Source organism: Pan troglodytes, chromosome 5 (assembly GCF_028858775.2).
Source record: "Pan troglodytes isolate AG18354 chromosome 5, NHGRI_mPanTro3-v2.0_pri, whole genome shotgun sequence".
Taxonomy (NCBI): Eukaryota; Metazoa; Chordata; class Mammalia; order Primates; family Hominidae; genus Pan; species Pan troglodytes.
This window is the reverse complement of record NC_072403.2, coordinates 60,090,541-60,113,272: the sequence shown is the minus strand read 5'-3', so window position 1 is coordinate 60,113,272 and position 22,732 is coordinate 60,090,541. Positions and strand designations below refer to the sequence as shown.

Sequence of the window (22,732 nt, the reverse complement as noted above, 5' to 3'; positions counted from 1 at the left end):
ATTTTTCATCGAGAGTTGTTTCTTTCTCAACTAGAAAACCACTTCCCTAAGGGGATTAACTACACCATTCACTTTTTTCAGTGCACAGCTCCCAGGTTATAATGAAAACAGAGTAAAACATGTATTCTAACACCAGTTCTCAAAACAAATTCCAGAAGTCGAAATTGGAATTGACAAGGAAGCATATTTGTTGTTCTTTTTGTCTATCCTTTAAGAGAACACTTCGTTACTTAGTACTACAGGCAAAACATCATTTTCAATTGTTTTCAATATCATACCAGTCTAGTACAATCATAAATCAAATGTCTATTTCTTCACAAAATAAAATATTGGTGGAATATTTTTCTCTCTCCGTTTTTTATCTTCTATAGATTATAAGGAATATTGTACCTCTTATTCCAGTGTGACATAAAACAGAATATAAACAGCTGTGTATTAATACTCTCGAGTTCATAAAAGTTTTTGGAATCCTGCCCCTGCGTTAATCCCATCCAAGGTCTTCCTAATTTGCCACCAGTTACCTCTAAGTTGCAGGAAATCTATCCCAGATCCCAGGTGTAATATCAACAGATGTCAATTGATATGTTGCAAGGATTTGGAAGAGTATTTAAGAAAATAAATAGGTATGACTGTGATAGGGTCAAGCCATCCCCTCTCACCTTAGACCCCGTACCAGATCCCATTCCACTCTCCTCTAGCAGTACACCCCCAAGAGCATCACTAAGGATGTGGGGGCCAAGAGTTGGTTGAGGAGGGAGAGGGTATGTGGTTGGTTGGCAGGCAGATGAGCTAAGGACTGTATGTCTATAGGTAACAGAAGGGCTTCTTTCTATATGGTGCCTGCCAGCCCCATCTTCCTGGCATTGGGCCACATTCCTCCATTCCCACACCTTCCTATGCATTATTTCAAACTACACTTCAAAGTTGTGTAAGCTTTTTCTGACCCTTTTACCATCTCCTTTATGTTTAATGCCTTTAAACTGTCAGTACACCCAGTGTTTTCCTTCCACCTCCGCTTCTTGCCCTACATGGTCTAACTATATGGTCCTGTCAGGCACTCTAACTTGGTCTTAGATTGTGGCCATTCCTGAGCCAACTGATGAAGTCTAAAATCTTCCTTCTGGAGAATCTGTCTTCTTTTACTTCCAGCTATGTTCTTGCTAGAACCACAAACTAACAGCTATGATGGTTTTTTATTCAAACTTCAAAGGATAAAATAAATGAGGTATTTACTGATCGCTAAGAAGCCCTTAAAGAAAACTCTCCACTGTCAGTCAGTTTCAGCCATCCCAGAGTGAGATCTTTTGAGAATTGGAAGGAAAATGTTCATAGTACTGCCAAATTTGCCTACGATATCACCTGGGATTTTATAAACTGTTAAAAGTTCATTCAAATATGGGATGATTAAAATATATTCTCAGGCATTCAAGGCCTTGGAATATTTGCTAAATAAAAACCTGTCTTAAAAACTTTCTTGGGTCAAGGACTTAAATAAAAAGAGAAAGACATACAGGAGGATGCTACAGGAAATATGGGAAGAAAGGGTAATAAAGCAATCTGATTAAGTGTGTTGCTGCCATAAAAACAAAACAGAACAAACCACGAATTACTATGAAAAAGAAAGAGAGGAACTATAACCATAATATGTCAGAAATAAACACCTAGAATTCAACACTATCTATGTGATGGGAGGCAATGGAAGGGACCAAATGGACTTGTCTTACTAGAAGAAGATACAGATATCAATACAAGCATATAAATACGAATACAGACCTTAAGTTAAGGACCATCAACAGCAAAACAAGGTTAAATACATTTTAAACCAGTAAATTAAAACTACACCTTTCCAATAAAAAACTGAAAAGCAGAAATAACAGATAAGTTATGAAAAATGTGATAATATGGCAGAATTAAGGTTATGTAATGAGATAATCTCAGGTATTAAGAGAAATGTCTCAAGATAAAAAAATCAAGATCAGAAAATATCTGGACAACAAGAGACATACACACAAATAAAAGTCATACAAATTTGAAAACCAAAGTAGGAAAAAGATTTGTCTCTCCAATATGAACCAAACTAAAAATAGTAATTTTATTATCTTAAAAATGGAATTCAAGAAGAAATGCTATAAAGGGACAGAAAAAAAGATATTACATACTGGTAATAAAATCAATGAACCAGAAAATATGACTATCATAAACATATATTCCTAAAAATAGAGCCTCAAAGTATTAAGATTTTCCAGTGTTGGACTTCTAATGCTTTGAATGCAAGTCGTGGTCTTACACTTCATTTGAATGCCTTCATAAAGCTAAGAAAGTGTTTGATGTCTAATGGTGGCTAAATAAATATTTTTATAAAACCTGAGGAAGGGCCCACCCTCACAGTCATATTCTTTTTCCCCAAAAGAGATTTCCATTTGATTCACAGAACTTATGGAACATATGGCTTATATGAAGGCGAATGAGTATCATTATTTGATGGCTGTAAGTTAAATGTCTGAGTTGTGCTTTCATTAGTCACACATCGGTAAACTTCAACAAATTTAGCAATCTGAAAAAATTTTATGCTCATATTTTGGTGAAAGGAGTAAAACAGTGGTCACATTAAGCAAGATAAAGCAACATAGAAAAATTTTGCCCTGAAGTTTCAAAATAGGAGACTCCTTGGCTGTGCAAATATTACATAATGAAAATAGATTTTGTTGCATGGGATATGTAAAAGGATCACAAAATACATTATGGCAATGAGACAACTAGGTTGAACTATATGAAACTGATAAAATTGATATTTGTGTAGGTAAAAAGCTATTGAATAATGGCAGTTTCATGTGGTGCAACCTAAAGAAACTTTTTTAAAAAACCAAATAATAGCTTTTCAAGAAGGTTAGACAAGCAATTATGTTCAAAGGTAGACAAAATATATATTTTAAAAACTCAATTTGCAAAGATAAAATGCTTCTATCCTGGTTTTCATTACATTTCAGGGTTAATAATGCATGGCTCACAGCTGCCTCCTTCTACTGCGCGTTCACTCAGCTAAGACAATTGTCCTAACCCTGAGTTACTCGACTCTCTCATCCTACTGCCCACAGCCAATGGCTGACTGGTAAAGGGCATAAAAGGGTAGCTCCTTTGCATCAGGTGTGGATAACTCTGCAATTTATTCTCTAGAGCCTTCTCCCTATGAACTAAGTCAAGGCTGGCCTTGAACTGAAGTCACATTTGCTCAGCTCTTTGCCCCTCTCAATTTGAATTCACTCCCTTCTTTACAGGAAGCTTTTCTGAAGAACCCTCCCTCAATAAATCACCAATATCTGAACCGCTGTCTCAGGATCTGCTTTTAAGGAACCTGATTTAACATATCACACGAAGGAGAAGGGACAGGTGGCTGATATGTGTGGTGAAATAGAGAGTTCATTATCCCTTAGTGCCTCCATCAGAACAAGGTGCAAATGGATGGCAGTTTATTTTCTCTCTGTCCATAAAATACAAGCATAGTCAGTAAATTCCAAAGGCCAGCATGTTATTTTACAAGAGCTTTAAAAATCATGCTTCTCAAAGTATAAAACTGTTAATCTGCCTACCTGCAACCATACATCTCTTTCCAATTACCAAATTCCTAATTTCTTAAATGATTTTATTTAAAAATATTACAATGAAAAATTCCAGCTAGATACTATATGTCCAATGCCAGACAACACATGAGCTCGGGGCAGGTGTTCTTGCTACTAAGATTAAGCCAAAAAGAGAAATATGAAAAAGAAATTGATTGTTCTCAGTTTCCTGGAAAAAAATTTAAAAGTCAACTGTTTTATGATTGATTAAGTACACTTTAAGACTGGTAATTAGATAACCAGAAACATGCCCAGTTTCAAATTCCAGCCTGTCATTAAGGCATGTATTCTGTTGAAATGCTCTTTTTGCCCTCTAGTGGAGAACCTAGCTAAAAATGATTGATAATTCATTTTGCAAAACCACTTCTCTTAAAATATCTGCTCATTGACATTCATTTTTTAATGTTAAAAGTCAAATTAATTTGCATTTAGTCATTTTGAACAGAAGGTTCTTTGTGAATGAATTAAACACATTCATTCGTTTTGAAAACAATTTGGCATCGTCAAATAGTGTACATGTTTTGGCTTCCTGAAAAATCTTAAAACATTTTTAAAAACCCATTTTATATTTGATAAAGTCTTTTTTCCAATTCCAACAATCTCAAATATTTTATATTTTAATCATCTCGATAGCTATCTAATCTCCATTATCTTTAAAACCTTGTCAGAAAAGTTTTAGAATTGAGAGCAAAGCTGTTTATTTCTATGATGATTGAAAATAAATTACCTGGTTTATTCACACGGATTTCTAATCATACATAAAGTTAGAACATAAACATTATTAATGAAGAGGTTTGAGGGATGTTTTTGCCTCCAAAATTCAAGATGACTTTTTTCAATAAATGTGGCTGCCTCAGTACAATTTTGTCAGAGTACTAGATGATTAGTGGTTCTGTTAGCCACTAACCTTTGCAAAGTGGAAAGTTCTGCCAAAAGAATGTTGGTGCCTGGAGATGAAATGTGAAAAGCATTGTGGAATTCATAAGCCCAGGCTCTGCCAGTAACTCATGCCATGGCCTTGGGTATGTCACTTTGCATCTTTGGGCTTCAGCTTTCTTATCTGTAGACTGAAGGAAGTCAGATGGCCTCAGCAATTAGTTCTAGACCTGATTTACATATATGGTGCTGGGTTTGACCAAACGGAAGCCTGTGCATGATTCCCGGGTGGTGGTGATGGTGAAAGTGGTGATGCCGCTTTATTGATAGACGTTAGGGAGGTATCTCAAAGAAAATTAATCAAGCATCAGCTTTTAAGCTATTCTGCAAAATTTTGTACAAATTATATATACTTTCTGAGCCTCAGTTTCTTCATATGTGAAAGAAAAAATAAACCCTACTTTATGATTGTTTTAAAATCTAAATAAAATGCTGCATGTGAAGTAAGTGGAATGTTGTCTACTTTTTCTAAATATGTTCCTTATAAAATTTCAGTGACTTCTCAACTCACTCCCTGCTTTTTCCCCCCAGTTCAGATAACTCATTATGTTCAGGAAGGTGGAAGCTATCTAGTAATCTTAATTGATGCTAACTTCACATTATAGTTTCTGATTCCAGTTGCTTCTTCAATGCTCTGGCCTGCTTTCGTTTTCTCAAGTTTGCTCTGTTCCTTTTCTGTCTGTCTATGCTTGCTGCCCCCTCTAGCTGGAATGCCCAGTCCACTCCCAGCCTTCACTTCTTTTCAGGCCTCAGATTCAACACCATTTTCTCATTAAGTCTTTCCTGATTCATCAGACTGGATCAGGACCTCTGGTATATATACTCATACCTGCCCAAATGTCTTTTGCATGGCAGTTGTGACAGTTATCACTAAGTATTGAATTTTTTTCTTCTTTAATTTCTGTTTTCCCTATGTAGAAAATAAGGACTTGGAAAAGGCCCCCATGTCTCTGTCTGCTGGCTTTCCAGTGCATGGCCAGCACAAACACTGTGCTTTGCACCTAACAGATATTCAATACATCTTTATGAAATGAATAAATGTGTTTTGTCAACTTCCAGACTCCTGAGTTCCTAGACTTTATGTTGGAACAAAAAGGTTGCAAAGTCTATGCTTTTTGTTTTTAGTAAGAAATTAGGCTATTAGTTAGTCAAGGTTTTGGTAACCTTGAACCAAATCACTTAGTGTTCATTTTTCTAATTTTGAAGCTATGTACAATTGTAGACTGCTTATCTCAAAGAGCTGTTCCTTTATTCTTAACATATACTCATAAAAGATTTTTCACATCTTTAGATTTAAATATTTACAGCATATATTAGAAAAGTAAATTGTTATTTGAAGCAGTAGGGGAAGGTTAGAATTACTTCAGATTTTCCTTTCTCCAGATAAGTCATAATCTCTATTAACTCCTGTTGATTGATCTTTGTTAAAATATCAGAAATAACCTCTGGCAAAAAATATTTCAGAGGAGCTACCAAAAAAAATCAACCCATGCTTGAAAATATGACTATAATATTAATATTTTAGTTTTTATTGGATTTCTGCTGATTTACAAGGTCAATTCTCTGAGTAGCAATGCAATGATAATACCAATTTACATGCTCTCAATAACGTTACCAATATAAACGTTACACACGTACTAAATTTGAAAATAAATAAGTAGAAGAAGAAATGAACAAGGAAAGTCAACCTTCAATGTTTACAGGGTGAAATATCCAAGGAGTTTAAGAAAAGAATGCTCATGACCTAAGAAGCAGGCTAAAGCCAGCTTGTGAAGGGGCCTCTCCCACCTACCCACTCTGGACATGAAAGTTTCTTTCCTTTCTCTGTCCTCCTATGTCATTCACACAACATCAGACCACCATGAAAACTCACCAGAGGTTCCAGACTAGGTATGCCAACCCCTAATCCTCTATGATGGGGAAACAAAAGGAGTTAGCTCTCTATTGCTATTGTTTTTCATTTCTCCTATTTCCTATATGTGTATTTCTCATTCAGAATACATTTTGCTAGGTAGGCTCCCTCACTATTCTAATAGATGATTCTCCCTTGCCTTATTATAAGTGGAGTGATTCTTTACATAGAGAAGACAGAAATAACGCAAATAATTGAACTGAAAATACATCTATTTGCTCACTCTCATCCCCCTTTTTCATTTCAGACAAGTTATATTCCTTCTTTATTCTTAATCTACAATCTCAAGAGCAGCTGCTTAGAAAAAAGGCTAAGAAAAAATGATCAGTAAATATTCTGTTGACATATCATAAAGGTAAAATGTATTATAAGTAAATGCTTCATCTTTTTTAGCAAAAACATAATTCTAACATAAATAATTGCTATAATTTAAAATATGTTTATGAAAAGGGCACTTTAATTTTTTAAAAAAGGAAATCATAAGAAAGTACATGTTGGTGGCTATGGTATTTTTTCAAAGAGAAAGGACTTTTAATAGCTGAAGTAGCATACCAGAAAAAGTTATACACCTTCTGATTCAGTAAGTCTATGAATACTGAATGTGTAAACACTCAGGCCCAATTGTAAACATTACAAGCACATGGGGACAATTTTGATTAACAGCTAAACCCAATATTTCATAACTTATTCTAATAAAAAAATCCTAAGCTAATATACTAGATAGGTTACAGTATATACTATATTATAGTATATATACATACACTCTCTCCATATATATTTAATTTAACAGTTGTGTTTCCTTTTACTTACTAGAAGTTATATGAGGAAAAAATAATTATAATCTAGTACTTACAAACATGCCAATATAATTTTTCTTTTAAAGTTTTTTATAAGAAAGTTCATTTTCTTGCTGAATCATTAGAGAATTTAAAAGGCAAAAAAAGAGAAACGTCTGTTATTATAGGGGAAGCATAGTGTTTTCTATGAGGTAAAAACTTTGAGGTCGCCCGGTTCTTGGGATTTCTAAATTTTTTAAGTTGTAAGTAGGCTTAGGAATCTGCTTTTTTCTTTTGATTTTTTTTTATTTTTTGAGACGGAGTCTCACTCTGTTGCCAGGCTGGAGTGCAGTGGCGCGATTTGGGCTCACTGCAACCTCCACCTCCTGGGTTCAAGCGATTCTCCTGCCTCAGCCTCTCGAGTAGCTGGGACTACAGGTGCGTGCCACCACGCCCAGCTCATTTTTTCTATTTTTAGTAGAGATGGGGTTTCACCATGTTGGCCAGGATGGTCTGGAACTCCAGACCTCGTGATCCGCCTGCCTCAGCCTCCCAAAGTGCTGGGATTACAGGCGTGAGCCACCGTGCCCGGCCAGGAATCCGCACTTTTCTAAAGCTCCCCAGATAATTCTGAAGCAAACAGCCCAATCTGAGTCCTAAAGTTAGGGTTTTGAAACCGAACTAAATGTCCTACTATTACAGCTGAAGAGACAGAAACCTGCAGGAAGAGAGTGAAATGAGTGGCACAATAACATTTACGTAAATTATGTCATATGCACACAAAATAACACTGCAACTTTTGAAAGAAAATGCACAAACATACACATCACATAGTTTAGAATATTTCTCTGGGGGCAGAAAGGAAAGAAGAGTGAGAAATGGGAATTAAAGGAAATACATATGTGAATAAATCAGAAAGCAATAAAAAAATAGGCCGTAATAAAAGTAAAAAGGTATTTAAGATGAGAGTAATGGTCTACGAGTTATACTGATGGATTGTTTCTTCACTCCAGCACCAAAATTCTATTATAGTAGCTAGATGCTAAAAAATGTATAAAGCTGAATACTGAAGTTGGAATGTGACAGTTTTACTTTCATATATCACTTGATCCTGGTAACAATTCTATAATAGTGATTCTATTTTGTTGTTGTTGTTGTTGTTGTTGTTTGTCATTTCACAGGTAAGAAAGTTAAAGGAAGAGTTTGAATTACTTTTTCAAGTATAGGCATACAACAATTCATTGATTCTACAAAATAAATACAGCAACTGATGCCTCATTACAAATAGACTCTGCAGATGAATTTTAACTTGCGTTTCACTATAAGTAGAGTGACTTTATGCTTACTGATTAAACAGGATACTTCTGATAAACAGAGGGGCACTAAAAATATTGAAATCATATAATTTTAAAAATATTTATTGACTGGAAGGGTTTATTATAGTGGTAGACACAAATATTTCTTTTCAAAACACTTTTTTTATTTTATTTTTTATTTTTAGACAGAATCTTGCTCTGTCACCCAGACTGGAGTGCAGTAGTGCAATCCTGCCTCACTGCAACCTCCACCTCCTGGGTTCAAGTGATTCTCCTGCCTCAGCCTCCCTAGTAGCTGGGACTACAGGCATGTGTCACCATGCCCAGCTAATTTTTTTTTTTTTTTTTTGTATTTTTAGTAGAGATGGGGTTTCACCATGTTGGATGTTGGTCAGGCTGGTCTTGAACTCCTGACCTCAAATGATCGGCATACCTCAGCCTCCCAAAGTGCTAGGATTACAGGCATGAGCCACCGCACCCAGCCTCAAAACTATTTAAAAAATAAAATTCTTCAAAAAATAGAACAAAACATTATATACATATATAATGTTTCTATTCATATATGTGTATGTGTGTGTATATATATAATATATACATATATATAATATATATATATGTTTAAATGGCCCAGACTGATCAGAACACATGATCATCTACATAGGAGTATACATTTTCCTGTCTATGTGAGAGATCTTAAAGGTCATGCCCTGACCTTGAGCAATGACAACAGCCTGGGGTCTGCGAGTGAGAGTGTTCAGGCTATGAGGGGTTCTGGGCAAGACGAATGGAGAGGTAGGAGACGAACAGTCTTCTCTGGCTATGAAGTGAAAGCTATAGTGGTAGAGATTTTTTAAGAGACTACTCCAGATATAAATACTGAAATATGCAAATGGAAAGGCTAGAGAACTCTAGAACTAGCCCTTGCATAAAAACTTACAATAGAATTTAACAGCAGTGGAAGAAAGGGGAGAATCCACAGTATATGTGAAGAAATCTGCCATACTTATTTATCTCTTTCATGAGACAGAAGCAGACTTGAAATAAAATAGTGTATGGTTACAAACAACACACAAAGATCATGCATTTTTAGAAAACTAAAAGTGAAATAAAATGGCTCCACTGTCACAAACTTGGCATCAAATATTTTTTTTTAAATGAAAGAAAAAATATCCTCAAGGACGGCTGTGAATTTTCTCCTGGGGCTTTAAAGCTGTCTCTCTGTCTATAAAGATCCTATTTTTGCTTGTAAAACCTCTCAAGCTTTCACTGTAAATAGAGCCTTCTTGCTTAGGAAATCTCAGCCTTGCTTCTGCCAACAGATCAGAAAAGTCATCCTGACTGTGAAGGCTTAGTCCTCACTCCTCTAGTTTCTATTCACAGACTGGCCATGTGTTTCTCGTTTGTTTGCTGGTGCAAACTTGGCAGAGTAGAGACTCAAGGGAGAAAACAATAAGTGATAACTTCCTGTCTACATGGCTTGTAGTTATGCTAAATAAAAGGGAGAAAATGTAGTTGGAATAAGAAAAGAGAACAAAGTGCATAAAACTGAGTAATTAAGTGGGAATACTGAAAGTAGGCCAGAAGAATTGGAATTTTAGGGTGACTTAAAAAGAGAGGTATACCTTGGAAATTATGAGAGTAGAAGATAGAAGAAATGAGAAGGGGTGAATGGAGGAAAGAAGAAAAGTCATGGACAGTGATAAGCTTAGATACTTCATGTGTGTGTTAGTTTTCTCACCTTAGGGCCAGGTAAGTAAGCTGAGACACATGTGGCCACATACTTATGGTGCCTAGGAAGAATATTATTTTTCTAAATGAGCTGAATTTTTAAAAATAGAAAATGGACTCCAGTAGGCCTTAATCTAGACATAAACAGGTGTGTTGTACATGGTACTTTGCTACCTTCAAAGATAAAAATATAATTTAAATGCATTGTAAAATGGGGGAAAAATGGACAAAATGACTATAGTAGATTAGATACAATTTTAAAATATTAACCCACACACACAGACACATCTTTCTTCTGTACCCTTTCTTGTTTCAGCAATATACATAGTCCAAAGCATAATATATCAAAAATAAAGAAAATATCCTGAAGACTTTTATTTTCTTTTGTTTGCTTTTGTGACAGGGTCTCACTTTGTTGCGCAGCCGAGAATGCAGTGGCACAATCACGGTTCAGTGCAGCCTTGACTTCCTGGGCTCAAACAATCCTCCCACGTCAGCCTCCTGGGTAGCTGGGACAACAGGTGCACGAAACCATGCCCAGCTAATTTTTCTTTTTTTTTTTTTTTTTTAGAGACAGTCTCCCTATGTTGTCCAGGCTGGTCTCTGGCTCCTGGGCTTAAGCAATCCTCCCACCTTGGCTTCTCAAAGTGTTGGGATTACAGGCATGAGCCACCTTAAGTTTTAACAGCCAAAGTTTTGATCTGCAGGAGCCTGGACTTCAAAATTAGATCATAAACATAAAATTTCATGAATATATATGTATATATGTTTATACAGATACATACAATGTAAGTCATTGAGCCACATATACCTTCTCAGTCCTTAACGTTTAAGCAGCAACCATCCTCTGAACTTCAAACTACCTGTTTCTACTTTTCTTTGCGTCAGGGCTCTGGGGGATTGATGCTGCCCCACCCCCTCTCCTCAAATAATGACTGCCAGAATTTCCCTCCTCCACCCCTCAGACAGCAGGGCTCTGAGCTGTGTTTCCCTACAGCAGCTCCCAGAGTTCCCCAGCCATATGAAGCTCCAGTTCCCCACAGTGGTCATCTGCTTGCTCACACACCCTTTACCAGATGCCTCTCCTCCTTGTCTCAGTCTCCACTCCCCTAACAGGCATTTCCTGGAACCACCTCCCAAAATAACTACTCATAAGTGACGGTCTTCTGAGAGAAAACCAAACAAAGGTACAATCACCCTCATTATTGATTATTCACAGCAGTTATGTCCTTAAAGCCTCCATGAGCATGGAATTCGTGAATACTAAACCATTTCTCCTGGGGAAAACCTGGATTAGGTTATTGCAAGTCTCTGGTTATATTTTCATCAACCAATCAATAAATAACCTGTTTTATGGGTGTTTACTGTTTAAAGACACATGTTTAATATATTATTAATTCATTAGCACCAAACTCATGGCCAACAGCACTATAACTCAAGCATAAGAGTAGCTTACCTAACATACTTATTTTCTCTTTAAGACACATCACAGCCTTCTTGAGCATAGGAACATTAGAAAGCCCTTCAACACTATGCTTAGGGGCCATTTTAAACAGCAAAATTACCAACAAAACACACAGAGATGCAAACAAAAACATGATACCAGAGAGAATGCAAAAAGGACAATTTTTTTTTTCTTTTAGACTGAGTTTCGGTCTTATTGCCCAGGCTGGAGTATAATGGAGTGATCTCAGCTCACTGCAACCTCCACCTCCCGGGTTCAAGCAATTCTCCTGCCTCAGCCTCTTGAGTAGCTGGGATTACAGGTGTGCCACACCACACCTGGCTAATCTTTTGTATTTTTAGTAGAGACGTGGTTTCACCATGTTGGCCAGGCTGGTCTCCAACTCCTGACCTCAGGTGATCCACCCGCCTTGGCCTCCCAAAGTGCTGGGATTACAGGCGTGAGCCACCGCACCTGGCTTTTAAAAAGGACAATTGTTTACAGCATGACAGCAAGAAAGCAGGGCATTGCCTTGTTCAAACTGAGCTGGGAACATAGAGGATTCGAATTTCTCCCTGTTCTATGAATGTCCACAAATGACTAGAAGAGCAAACACAATGAGTGCTGATTTGGGGTTACAAATAAATTTTAGTGAGTAGATGAACTCACAAATACGGATGGTTTTGGAGTTCCCTATGGCAAAGGGGACATGAACAGAACAGAGAAAGATATGTGGGGCATCCAAGAGAATGGCTCTGAGATAGCTTCGCAAAGTTCACCTTGCTCCCAGCAAGCAGGTAATAATGTTCTCCCATGTAAGCTGTAGGGGCACAAAAGTAACTGACCTACAGTTGATAAGGACATGCCATGCTAGTGAAGAAAAAAGGATGTAACCATGTATTATATGGCTCACGGTTATATAACAGAAAGGAATGAGAACACCACAAGAGAAGGTCAGATGCCCCCTGCCTCCACAACCCCACCCTACCTATGCTCCCAACACACTCCATCAGATCTGTGGAAACTGGATATAGCCTTCAATAAAAGAAATATCCTCAACTGAGTGACATTATTCTAAACGAACTGGTAAATCCATAAGTTGACTCAGATTTAGTCTTTACTTGAAATAGAAATAATCATAATAATTCAAGCATCTGGGGATCCTAGTGAAAAAGTTAGGTAGTTGTAGAAATTGTTCATCATTAATAGATCTTTACTACCTTGCCTATACAGTGGGAAATAGCATATTATGTCACACCCTAGATAAACACCAAGACAAGCGCAACAAATAAATACAAGATGACCTATAATATTCATGAGATGCCTTGGCACAGGAAAAGAGTATAGAAATTGAAAGGAGAAAACAAATCATTTTGAGTACTGATGCATGGAGGAATGTCACAAAAGAGGAGGGATAATTTAACTTGGACTTAAAGTACAAGAATGGTTTGTGTAAGCAAGGAGAACATAGAAGGGTATTTTATATGGGAAAATGCATGAACAAGTAGAACAGTAAGGAATTTCCAAGGTGTGCCTAGAGGAAAATAAGAAAATCAGTTTAAGTAAAGTAAAAGAATAATAATAAAGACTAGTGTGAGAAAATATAAGAACGCATTCAACTTGGTGAATGACTCAATATAAGGACAAGGCAGAAAAAGCATAAAGCATAACAGATGAATCAAGTTTTGAGTTTGGGGACTGAGAATTGTGATTTTCATGACAGAAGTAGAAAAGCCAGTGCAGAACTAGTTTGAGACAAAATGAATGATGAGTTTGAGGTGACAACATGACATCCTAGGGGAAATGATAAGCAAGCAGCTAAAGATACGAAACTGAATCTCAGTAGAGAAGCAGAATGGGAAGTGTAGATTTGAGACTTATCAGTACTAAGATAATCACTAAGGCCTGTGAGTGGGTAAATAGCTGAAGTGAGGCAATTAGAAAGAAGAGGTAGAGGAGCAAGAAGTGTCCACAAAGAAAGCAAAGAAGGAGCAGTCGGAAAGTTAGAATGTGCATATTATCCCAAGAGCAGAGTGAGGAGAGAAATGCAAGAGGAAATGATCAACTGTGTCAGGAAATTCAGCTGAATTTGCTGACAACCAGTTTACCCTTGACAGAGCAATTTCAGCAGAGTGGTAGAGGTGAAAGTCAGAATGCTTTCAAGAACGGGCTGAAGAGTGAGTTTGCAGAAAGGGGATGGAGATAGTGGCTATTGACCACTTTGAGAGAAAGAAAATTTTGAAACTGATAGATTTGCAGCATCATCAAGGAAAAGGATGAAGTGCTCCTTTTGTATTGTTTTATTTTGTTTTTTAGCCTTCTGCATATAAAGGGGAGGAATCCAATGGAGAAGAATGGACGATTTTGGAGAGCAGTAAGAATGACAATCCCAGAAAGCTTAGTGATAATAAGATCTAACTTTTATATGTTTTTCGTTATCTTCAGGCACTTTTACGCATATTCGTAAATTTTATTTTCATAATACTCTAATAAGGTAGGTACTATTATTATTCTCATTTTAAAAATGAGTAAACAGAGGCATTCAGAGGCTAAATGACTTGCCCAATATCACCATCTAAAAAGGGTTGGGTCAAGAAATAACCTCAGACAAAGGAACTAGAGGCATCATCCTCTTACCTGCTGGGCTATCTCACTTTTAAGGATAAAAGAATTTTTGCAATCTATCCTTCTGTCAAAGGGCTAATATCCAGAATCTACAAGGAACTTAAATAAATTTACAAGAAAAAAACAAACAACCCCATCAAAAAGTGGGCAAAGGATATGAACAGAAACTTCTCAAAAGAAGACATTTATGCAGCCAACAAACATATGAAAAAAAGCTCATCATCACTGGGCATTACAGAAATGCAAATCAAAATCACAATGAGATACGATCTCATGCCAGTTAGAATGGTGATCATTAAAAAGTCAGGAAACAACAGAGGCTGGAGAAGATCTGGAGAGAGAAGAAATCTTTTACACTGTTGGTGGGAGTGTAAATTAGTTCAACAATTGTGGAAGACAGTAAGGCTATTCCTCAAGAATCTAGAACCAGAAATACCATTTGATCCAGAAATACCATTTGATCCAGCAATCCCATTACTGGGTATATACCCAAAGAATTATAAATCATTCTACTATAAAGTCACATGCACACATATGTTTATTGCAGCACTATTCACAATAGCAAAGACTTGGAACCAACCCAAATGCCCATCAATGATAGACTGGATAAAGAAAATGTGGCACATATACACCATGGAATACTATACAGTCATAAAAAGGGTTGAGTTCATGTCTTTTGCAGGGACATGGATGAAGCTGGAAACCATCATTCTCAGCAAACTAACACAGGAACAGAAAAACAAACTCTGCATGTTCTCACTTATAAGTGGGAGTTGAACAATGAAAACACATGGACACAGAGAGGGGAACATCACACACTGGGGCCTGTTGGGGGGTGGGGGGCTAGGAGAGGGATAGCATTAGGAGAAATACCTAATGTAGATGACGGGTTGATGGGTGCAGCAAACAACCGTGGCACATGTACACCTATGTAACAAACCGGCATGTTCTGCACATGTATCCCAGAACTTAAAGTATAATTAAAACAAAAAAAAAAGAAAAGAAAGTAAAAGGAATGACTTCCTTCATGAGGCTGCAAGGAAGTGAAAAAGGCAGTTGTACTGTTTTATTCCAGGATGAAAAGAAAGTACCTGAGCATCCTTATAGGATATGATGCACCCAGTTATAAAGTTCCCTCTTGAAAGTAAAAAAGTAAGGGAGGGATTAAGGTGAAGATTTAGGACATGAGGAGTTTGATTAAAACTTAGAAGAGAAGAGTGCACACTGCAGACTCAGCAGAAGAAGAATACAACCTGTTGAACACCTATTGTAGCCCAGCTGAAGAGGGACTCTAAAGACTGGTAAGACAAGTTCAGCATGGTTCTCCAGAGGGAAGGATGGGAAGATTTGAGTTTGGAGATAGGCCAGTAGGCAAAGCTGTAAGGTCAGACTTGGGAATTATGTTCAAGTATTGAAGAAAAGTTAATTAAATAACAGATTATGTCTTACAATTAAAGGCATTAAGTTATTTCAAGTAAAAAGAAAAAGTCCTGATAAATTAGTATGCTATTAACCCAATATCTAACAAACAATGTTTGTAAACATAGACATCAAATTGGTAATTCATGTACTTTAATAAGGCAATACAGATTCAAGACTAAGCAAGTGAACATTCCATTAAAAATGTTGTGTTACCATCTTATTATTATTACTATTATTATTTTGGTTATGAATGGTTCTTTATTCAGTATCAACAAATCTCACACTCAGAAAGACAAAATCTATTATGAGGATTATGTGGACTGAAAATAGTTGTCTGATTTCACACAGCTTTTGTTCTTCTCAGCCTAACCAAACAAAGACTGACATATGGATGAAATATAGTCTATCCTTGCTGAACAGTTCCAGAAAACACTTCCAAAATATCAAAAGAATGAGCTATATCATGTAACTGATATCTGTAAATTAAATCATAACCTTATCATATAGATGACAATTTATAAGAAAATGGTAATATTATTATCAGAATTATTAACTCAAATAACTAAATGTATTTCATGGCTGTTGGCAAATATTAAATCAGAAAGAATTTCAAATAATATAAAATAATTTTTAAAATATTATACTTTCTCTCATATACTTATTTTCTAGACCAAGAGTGGGACACAAACAAAGGTCAGAAAAATGTCATATTGAATGTTGCCCAAAAACATTTTTTGGCAAAAAAACTGATATTTTAAAATTTGTTTAATCAAAATTGATCATTCAGTTGTCATAGAAGCTATTAAATATAAAAATCTAATTTTTCCTTATATAATAGTGTTATAGTTTTTGCTTTTAGATGACTGTTTGCATTTAGACAGGGTTTATTGACATTTTTTTCTTTAAAAATGCCTCAGGCTCCAAGGATTATTATCCAACTACATTCTGGAAGATGATCTTGATTGATTTCTAAGTATAGAGATGTATTTAACTGGAGGTAGATACCTTGTAGAATAAATGCTTTTAAACAGGATTTTGAATTTCACAAAAAGATTTAATTAAAGTTTAACCAGTTAATTATTTTAGGAAATTTTCAGGGTCTGAGCATCTGTACTAGCCAGGATGCCCTTATCAGAAGAGCAAAGGGCACTTATACGTAAGCCCCATGTAGTTTAATTGCTTGTTCCTAGAAAACATTTATGATTCAATTCCAAAGCCAACTATAAATATTTTTTACTTGTTTTGTATCATACACACTCAGACAGACAGACACACGCACACACACGCACACACACACTTCAGGTACGAAACACTTCACTATTTTTTACACATCGCATTACTATACACAGTGAAGCAGACAGGTACATTTTAAAGTAAAATGTGAATATTATTTTGCAGATACCCCCAGTAATTCTAAGTCATTTTTTGCCCATTGACTCTAATTATAAGTGCCTCCTCAACCAGGCACTGTAATTTAAAGAAGCTTTTTAGGAACACTGAACTAAGACTAGAATATAAATTAATAATGGCATTTTGTGAGGTTTTGAAAAATGTCTTGGAATTTCCACCATGGAGTTAGAACATGAAACAGTGAAAAATACAAATCAGGGAATAACTTTGGAAAAATATATAAATGTTTATTATTTCCCAAGTTCAATTATTATCTGCTTATAAGGTAATGTGCTTTCACACAAATATTTAATATTCTTTATACATTTAGATATTTAATATTTAAATATTCCTAACACATGTTTCCTCCACATTTAAGTTTTAAAAGTCAAGTGTAATGAAGGTTCACAGAACAGAATAGTCCTCATTTTGGGGAGGAGTTCTCACCTTGTTGCATGCGTTGTGACTGAGGAGGGTGTGAGAATTCTCCTGTTCATCACTCAAGGAGAAGGACAGATGACTGAAGGGTCCTGGGGCAAGACAGTCAGCATGTGAGAGGGTCTGTGGATGCAGCAGTGACTTAGCAGGAGGATAGAGTTTAGTCTGATATAAAGGATGGAGCGAGACAGGCTTGGGAGGGACTGTTACATCCTGGTGGGGAAGAAGAAAGGCATAAGAGGATGTTAGCATAAAAAAGTCAAGCACGCTTGGAATTAGGTCTACGATAGACATAGGTCAGAATCTCTTACCAGTAAGAAGAAAACCTCTCCTCATGAGATGGTGTCCCTCATGAGACAACTGCTTTCAGTGTATATTGTGTGTCTCTTTCAAAAATTCCTTTCATTCCCTGCCTCCAGCCTCTTCTGCAGAACAAAACAAGTGCCTGCAGAATGTCTCCTGAAGGGCACCAGGTTTATTTTTGAAAGTATTAAGGGGAGATATCTGTAAGGAAGAAGATAATCCATCCAAAAGAAGTGGGCTGGGGTTAGGAACATCTTCATGGAAGAGGTAGGTAGTCATGGAAATTAATTTAAAGATGCTTGTGATTTGGTCTGGAAGAAATCGGGAAGTCAAGGGGAGGGCATTGTGGAAAATATTAAAGTGAGTGGAGGGGCAGAAGTACAAGGTTTAGTTCATGACATAATAAGTTTCGGAGTTGAGTTTGTCATGGATAAGGAATCAGGAAAGGGTGGGTCTGGAAAGAATGAATAAGGTCTTCAATTCTAGGCAATGTGTTGTTTTGGAGAGAAACTGGTGGTGCAACAAATAGAGGAGTGCAACTGCAAAGAAAGGAGGTTACGAGGCCTTAACTAAAGTGGGTCTTCAACATGGAAAAACGATGAGTGGCTTTGAGGAAGTAGGAACTACTACATAAGGCCATGAATTACGTGAATGGAGCAAGGAAATCAAAAGAGTAAGAAGTCTTGAGGCTACAAAGAAAAGTTGCAAAAAGGGCCTACATACAGGTATATGTCTTCTACAAATCAAGCAAATACAAATATGTATCTTACTTTACACACACAGCACATGCATACTTATTATTTTAAAAAGCTAGCATCTAGTAAAGACATGGAATCAATACAAATGCCTATCAATGATAGATTAGATAAAGAAAATGTGGTACATATACACCATGGAATACTATGTGGCCATAAAAAGGAACAAGATCATGTTCTTTGCAGAGACATGGATGGAGCTGGAAGCCATTATCCTCAGCAAACTAATGCAGGAACAGTAAAACCAAACACCACATGTTCTCCCTTGTAAGTGGGAGCTGAAAAATAAGAACACATGAACACATGGTGGGGGAACAACACATATTGGGGCTTGTCCAGGGTTGTGGGAAGAGGGAGAGCATCAGGAAGAATAGCTAATGGATGCTGGACTTAACACCTAGGTGATGTGCTGACCCATGCAGCAAACCACTATGGCACACGTTTACCTATGTAATAAACCTAGACATCCTGCACATATACCCTGGAACTTAAAAGTTGAAGAAAAAATAAGAATTTAAATTTAAAATTTAAAAAGATAATATCCTCTTTACAATGTTCTGTGTCTTGTTTGATTTTTTTATTTGACAATTTTGGAATTTTTCTGTATCAGTACATGAAAGCTATTTATTTTCTACCAAGACACGTTACTGAATTATCGTACTGATTGTAATTGTCGTTCACTTGATTCTCTTAGAAGTTTTGGGTCAATCCAAAAAAATCAATTCACCTAACAGAGTGATAAATTTGTCTCCTCTTTGCCAGTTATGATACTTTTCATTTCTTCCATTTGTCTAATTTCACTGGTTAATGCCTCTAACATTGAATGAAAATGAAATGAAAGCCATGTCAGTGGGTAGCTTTAATGGAACATATGCAGTACTTGTCCATTAAAGATGATTCTGACTTATAATTTTATTTCTAAATCAAACATTTCATTGTTTTAGCAAGTAATTACATAAATTATTAATCAGTGTGAAAGTGATTAATATGACAACTGAGTAGCAAACACAAGACTAACTATGTGAGAAAAGGACAGTGTTGTTATTGATAGTTGAAGGTGCTTAGGTAAAGTGGTTTGAACAGTCTCTGGCTTATACTCAGGCTTCAGTTTTTTCTTGGAGGGTGTAAAAATCAATTCTCAGGTTGTCAGGGGGCAAGCCCATGGTGGTCCATGGAAAGCAACGAATTCACCAAATGCGCTTATCTGGCGGAATCAAGTTCTATCCAATCAAGAGGAAAATGTTTGCAGAGAGTGTGCTACTCTGTGTTTTGTGCCTCTAAGTTCACTTTTGCCAATCTTCAGCTCTTAGGAGTAGGTCAAACCTGAATATTTCTGTAGGATCAGGTGTTGTCCTCACTCTACCCAGGCACCTGGGCAGGGAGGGAGAGCAGAATCTTATCAGCGCTTGGACCAGCAAAAGAGAGCTAAGAACCTTGGCTAAGCTCACTTGAGTACTGTCAGTTGCTAACACAATACAAAGATGAAAGGATTCTTAGTGTTTACAGCTTCAATATTTATGTTTCAATCTGTGCTAATTGCCTTCTATGTTTGTATACATTATGATCCTGTGATTCTCTTTAGCATAATCCTGGATATTTAATTTGCCTCTCTCTCCCATGTTCGATCTCCTGTTTCTTTTTTCTTTCTCTCTCTTTTTTTTTTTTTTTTTTTTTTGAGACAGTCTCCCTCTGTCGCCCAGGCTGGAGAGCAGTGGCACAATCTCAGCTCACTGCAAGCTCCGCCTCCTGGGTTCACGCCATTCTCCTGCCTCAGCCTCCCGAGTACCTGGGACTACAGGCGCCCACCACCACGCCCGGCTAATTTTTTGTATTTTTAGTAGAGACAGAGTTTCACCGTGTTAGCCAGAATGATCTCGATCTCCTGACCTCATGATCCGCTTGCCTCGGCCTCCCAAAGTGCTGGGATTGCAGGCGTGAGCCACTGCGCCCGGCCTGCATCTCCTATTTCTAATAGCCTGTGTCTTACATTTTTTTGGTTTTCTCTCATATTGACTGGACCCTAAAGGAGCTTCCTGGGAAAATGGAGTATATGGAAGCCAATTTCCAATAACCTGCATGTTGAAAACTGACTTTCTTCTACTCTTACATTTGATTGTTTGAATATCAAATTCCAGGTTGGAAAATAATTTCTTTCAGAATTTTGAAAGTATTATTATACTGGATTATTTTATTGTCCAGTGTGGTTTAGAAGCCCAGCCATTTTGATTTCCGATTATTTGTAAATGACCCTTTTTGTCGTCCTCTCTCTCTGGAAGCACACAGGATTTCTTTTTGTCCTCAATAATCTGAAAATACCCCAGTATGCGCTTTGGCGTGGGTATATCTTCATCTACTTTTGTAGGAATTTGATGCTCTTTTATATGTAACATTTTGGAAAATTTTCATGAATTATTTTATCATTTCCTTCTCTTTTTCTTCTCTCTTCTCTTTCTGGATGTTGGACTTTTTTAGATAGTCCTCAAATTCTCATCTCATTTTCTTTTGCTCATCAGCTTGAGAGGTTTAGTTAATTTGTCCTCTGTATAAGTCTGTTCTCATACTGCTATAAAGAACTATCTGAGACTCAGTAATTTATAAAGGAAAGAGGTTTAATTGACTCACAGTTCCACAGGCTGTACAAGAAGCATGGGTGGGAGGTCACAGGAAGCTTATAATTATGGCCGAAGGGAAGCAAGCACATCCTACCATGGCGGAGCAGGAGAGTGAAGGGGAATTGCTACACATATTAAACAACCTGATCTCATGAGAACTGTCTCACTGTCATGACAACAGCAAGAGGGAAATCTGCCCCCATGATCCAATCACCTCACACCAAGTCCCTCCCCCAACACTGGAGATTACAATTCAACAAGAGATTTGGGTGGGGACACAGGGCCAAACCATATCATTCCCCAACTAAGGTGACCTAGGATACAGAGGTTTCCCAGGAGTGGGAATTTTAGTGCTAAGACAAACTGCAATGAGTTAGTCACCCCACCTCCAACTTTTATATTGCATTCTTTGTTTCTGCAATCTTGTGTTTAATTTCCAAGAGGCCCTTTTATTTTCCAAATATTCTTTTTATTTTTTTAGCATTCTGTTCCGATTTTATAGAGGGACTATCTTATCTATCTGTAAAAATATTGATGTTCTTGAGTTTTTTCTCTCTAAATAGTGTTTCCTCTGTTTTGTTTGTTTGTTTGTTTGTTTTATTTCCTGTTTGGTCATTTTTTTTTGGTTTGGTTTTCTGTTCATATTTCATATTGGAGGTCTTCCTCGGGTATCTGGATATCTTTAATTATCTGCTAATATTTTAGAGTCAGGAATTAAGAGCACTTTGGAAACTCTGAGCATATGGATCAGGCTATTTGAGTTTCACTGTACAGGGTAACCCAGTCTCAATAACTTGAGAGCTTTCCTCTTTGTATTGGTCAGATTCCTCAAAAAAGACATTTTCAATCTCCTGGCTAGAAGGCAAAGGCCTGGCTACAAGTGTTCTGAGATGTGAATAGAAGAGACAGTGCGTGTCGGCATTAACCCCTTATAGCATCACTTAGTCCCCTGTTTTCAGAAGAGCTCCACTGCTCTCCACTATGCCAGGAGGCCCCAGGCCAGAAATCCTGTTTTCCTCTCTCCAGCATGTGAATTATTATCTTAAAATGGTAGTTAATCAGTCAAGAAGAAATATGAATTTGGGGATAGCTACTTCTTAAATAGCTTTTACCTTTTCTTCCTTTTTTCAGCTACCATTTCTTTACCTTCCTTTCAGAGGTATAAAGCACCTCCAAATCCTAAGCCTTCTGAGAACTCTAACATAGAAATGGAATCAGTACTTGGCTTTCTCCCTGGCCAGCCTAGGATTTAGCTTTCTTGGGTTGCTATGTCAGGTTTTCCTCATCAGGATATTTTTCTGCCTCTAAAATTTTATTGCTGTGTCTCCTCTTCTTACTTCCCATACTTGTAGACTATATCTTTACAGTACATCTTTACAATAATTTTAAGGAAATATTGGGAAGGAGCATATTTAGAGGCGTTATTCAATCCACCATCCCTTACTGAAAGTCCTTAAGG

General features: G+C 36.9%; 1 protein-coding gene across 17 annotated transcripts in view; it reads right to left on the bottom strand.

Annotated features, from left to right (window-relative positions):
* The window catches only part of MLIP (muscular LMNA interacting protein), a 247,356-nt gene that overhangs the window by 17,332 nt on the left and 207,292 nt on the right, over window positions 1-22,732 (bottom strand). For 13 of the 17 annotated variants that reach the window (XM_009451465.4, XM_001156657.5, XM_009451483.4 and 10 more), the window contains one exon: window positions 17,613-17,816. The exons of the other annotated variants lie outside the window; for them this stretch is intronic. In XM_009451465.4, the coding sequence (XP_009449740.4) occupies window positions 17,613-17,816 (204 nt within the window). The remainder of the gene's footprint in view (window positions 1-17,612; window positions 17,817-22,732) is intronic. 17 annotated transcript variants of the gene reach the window in all.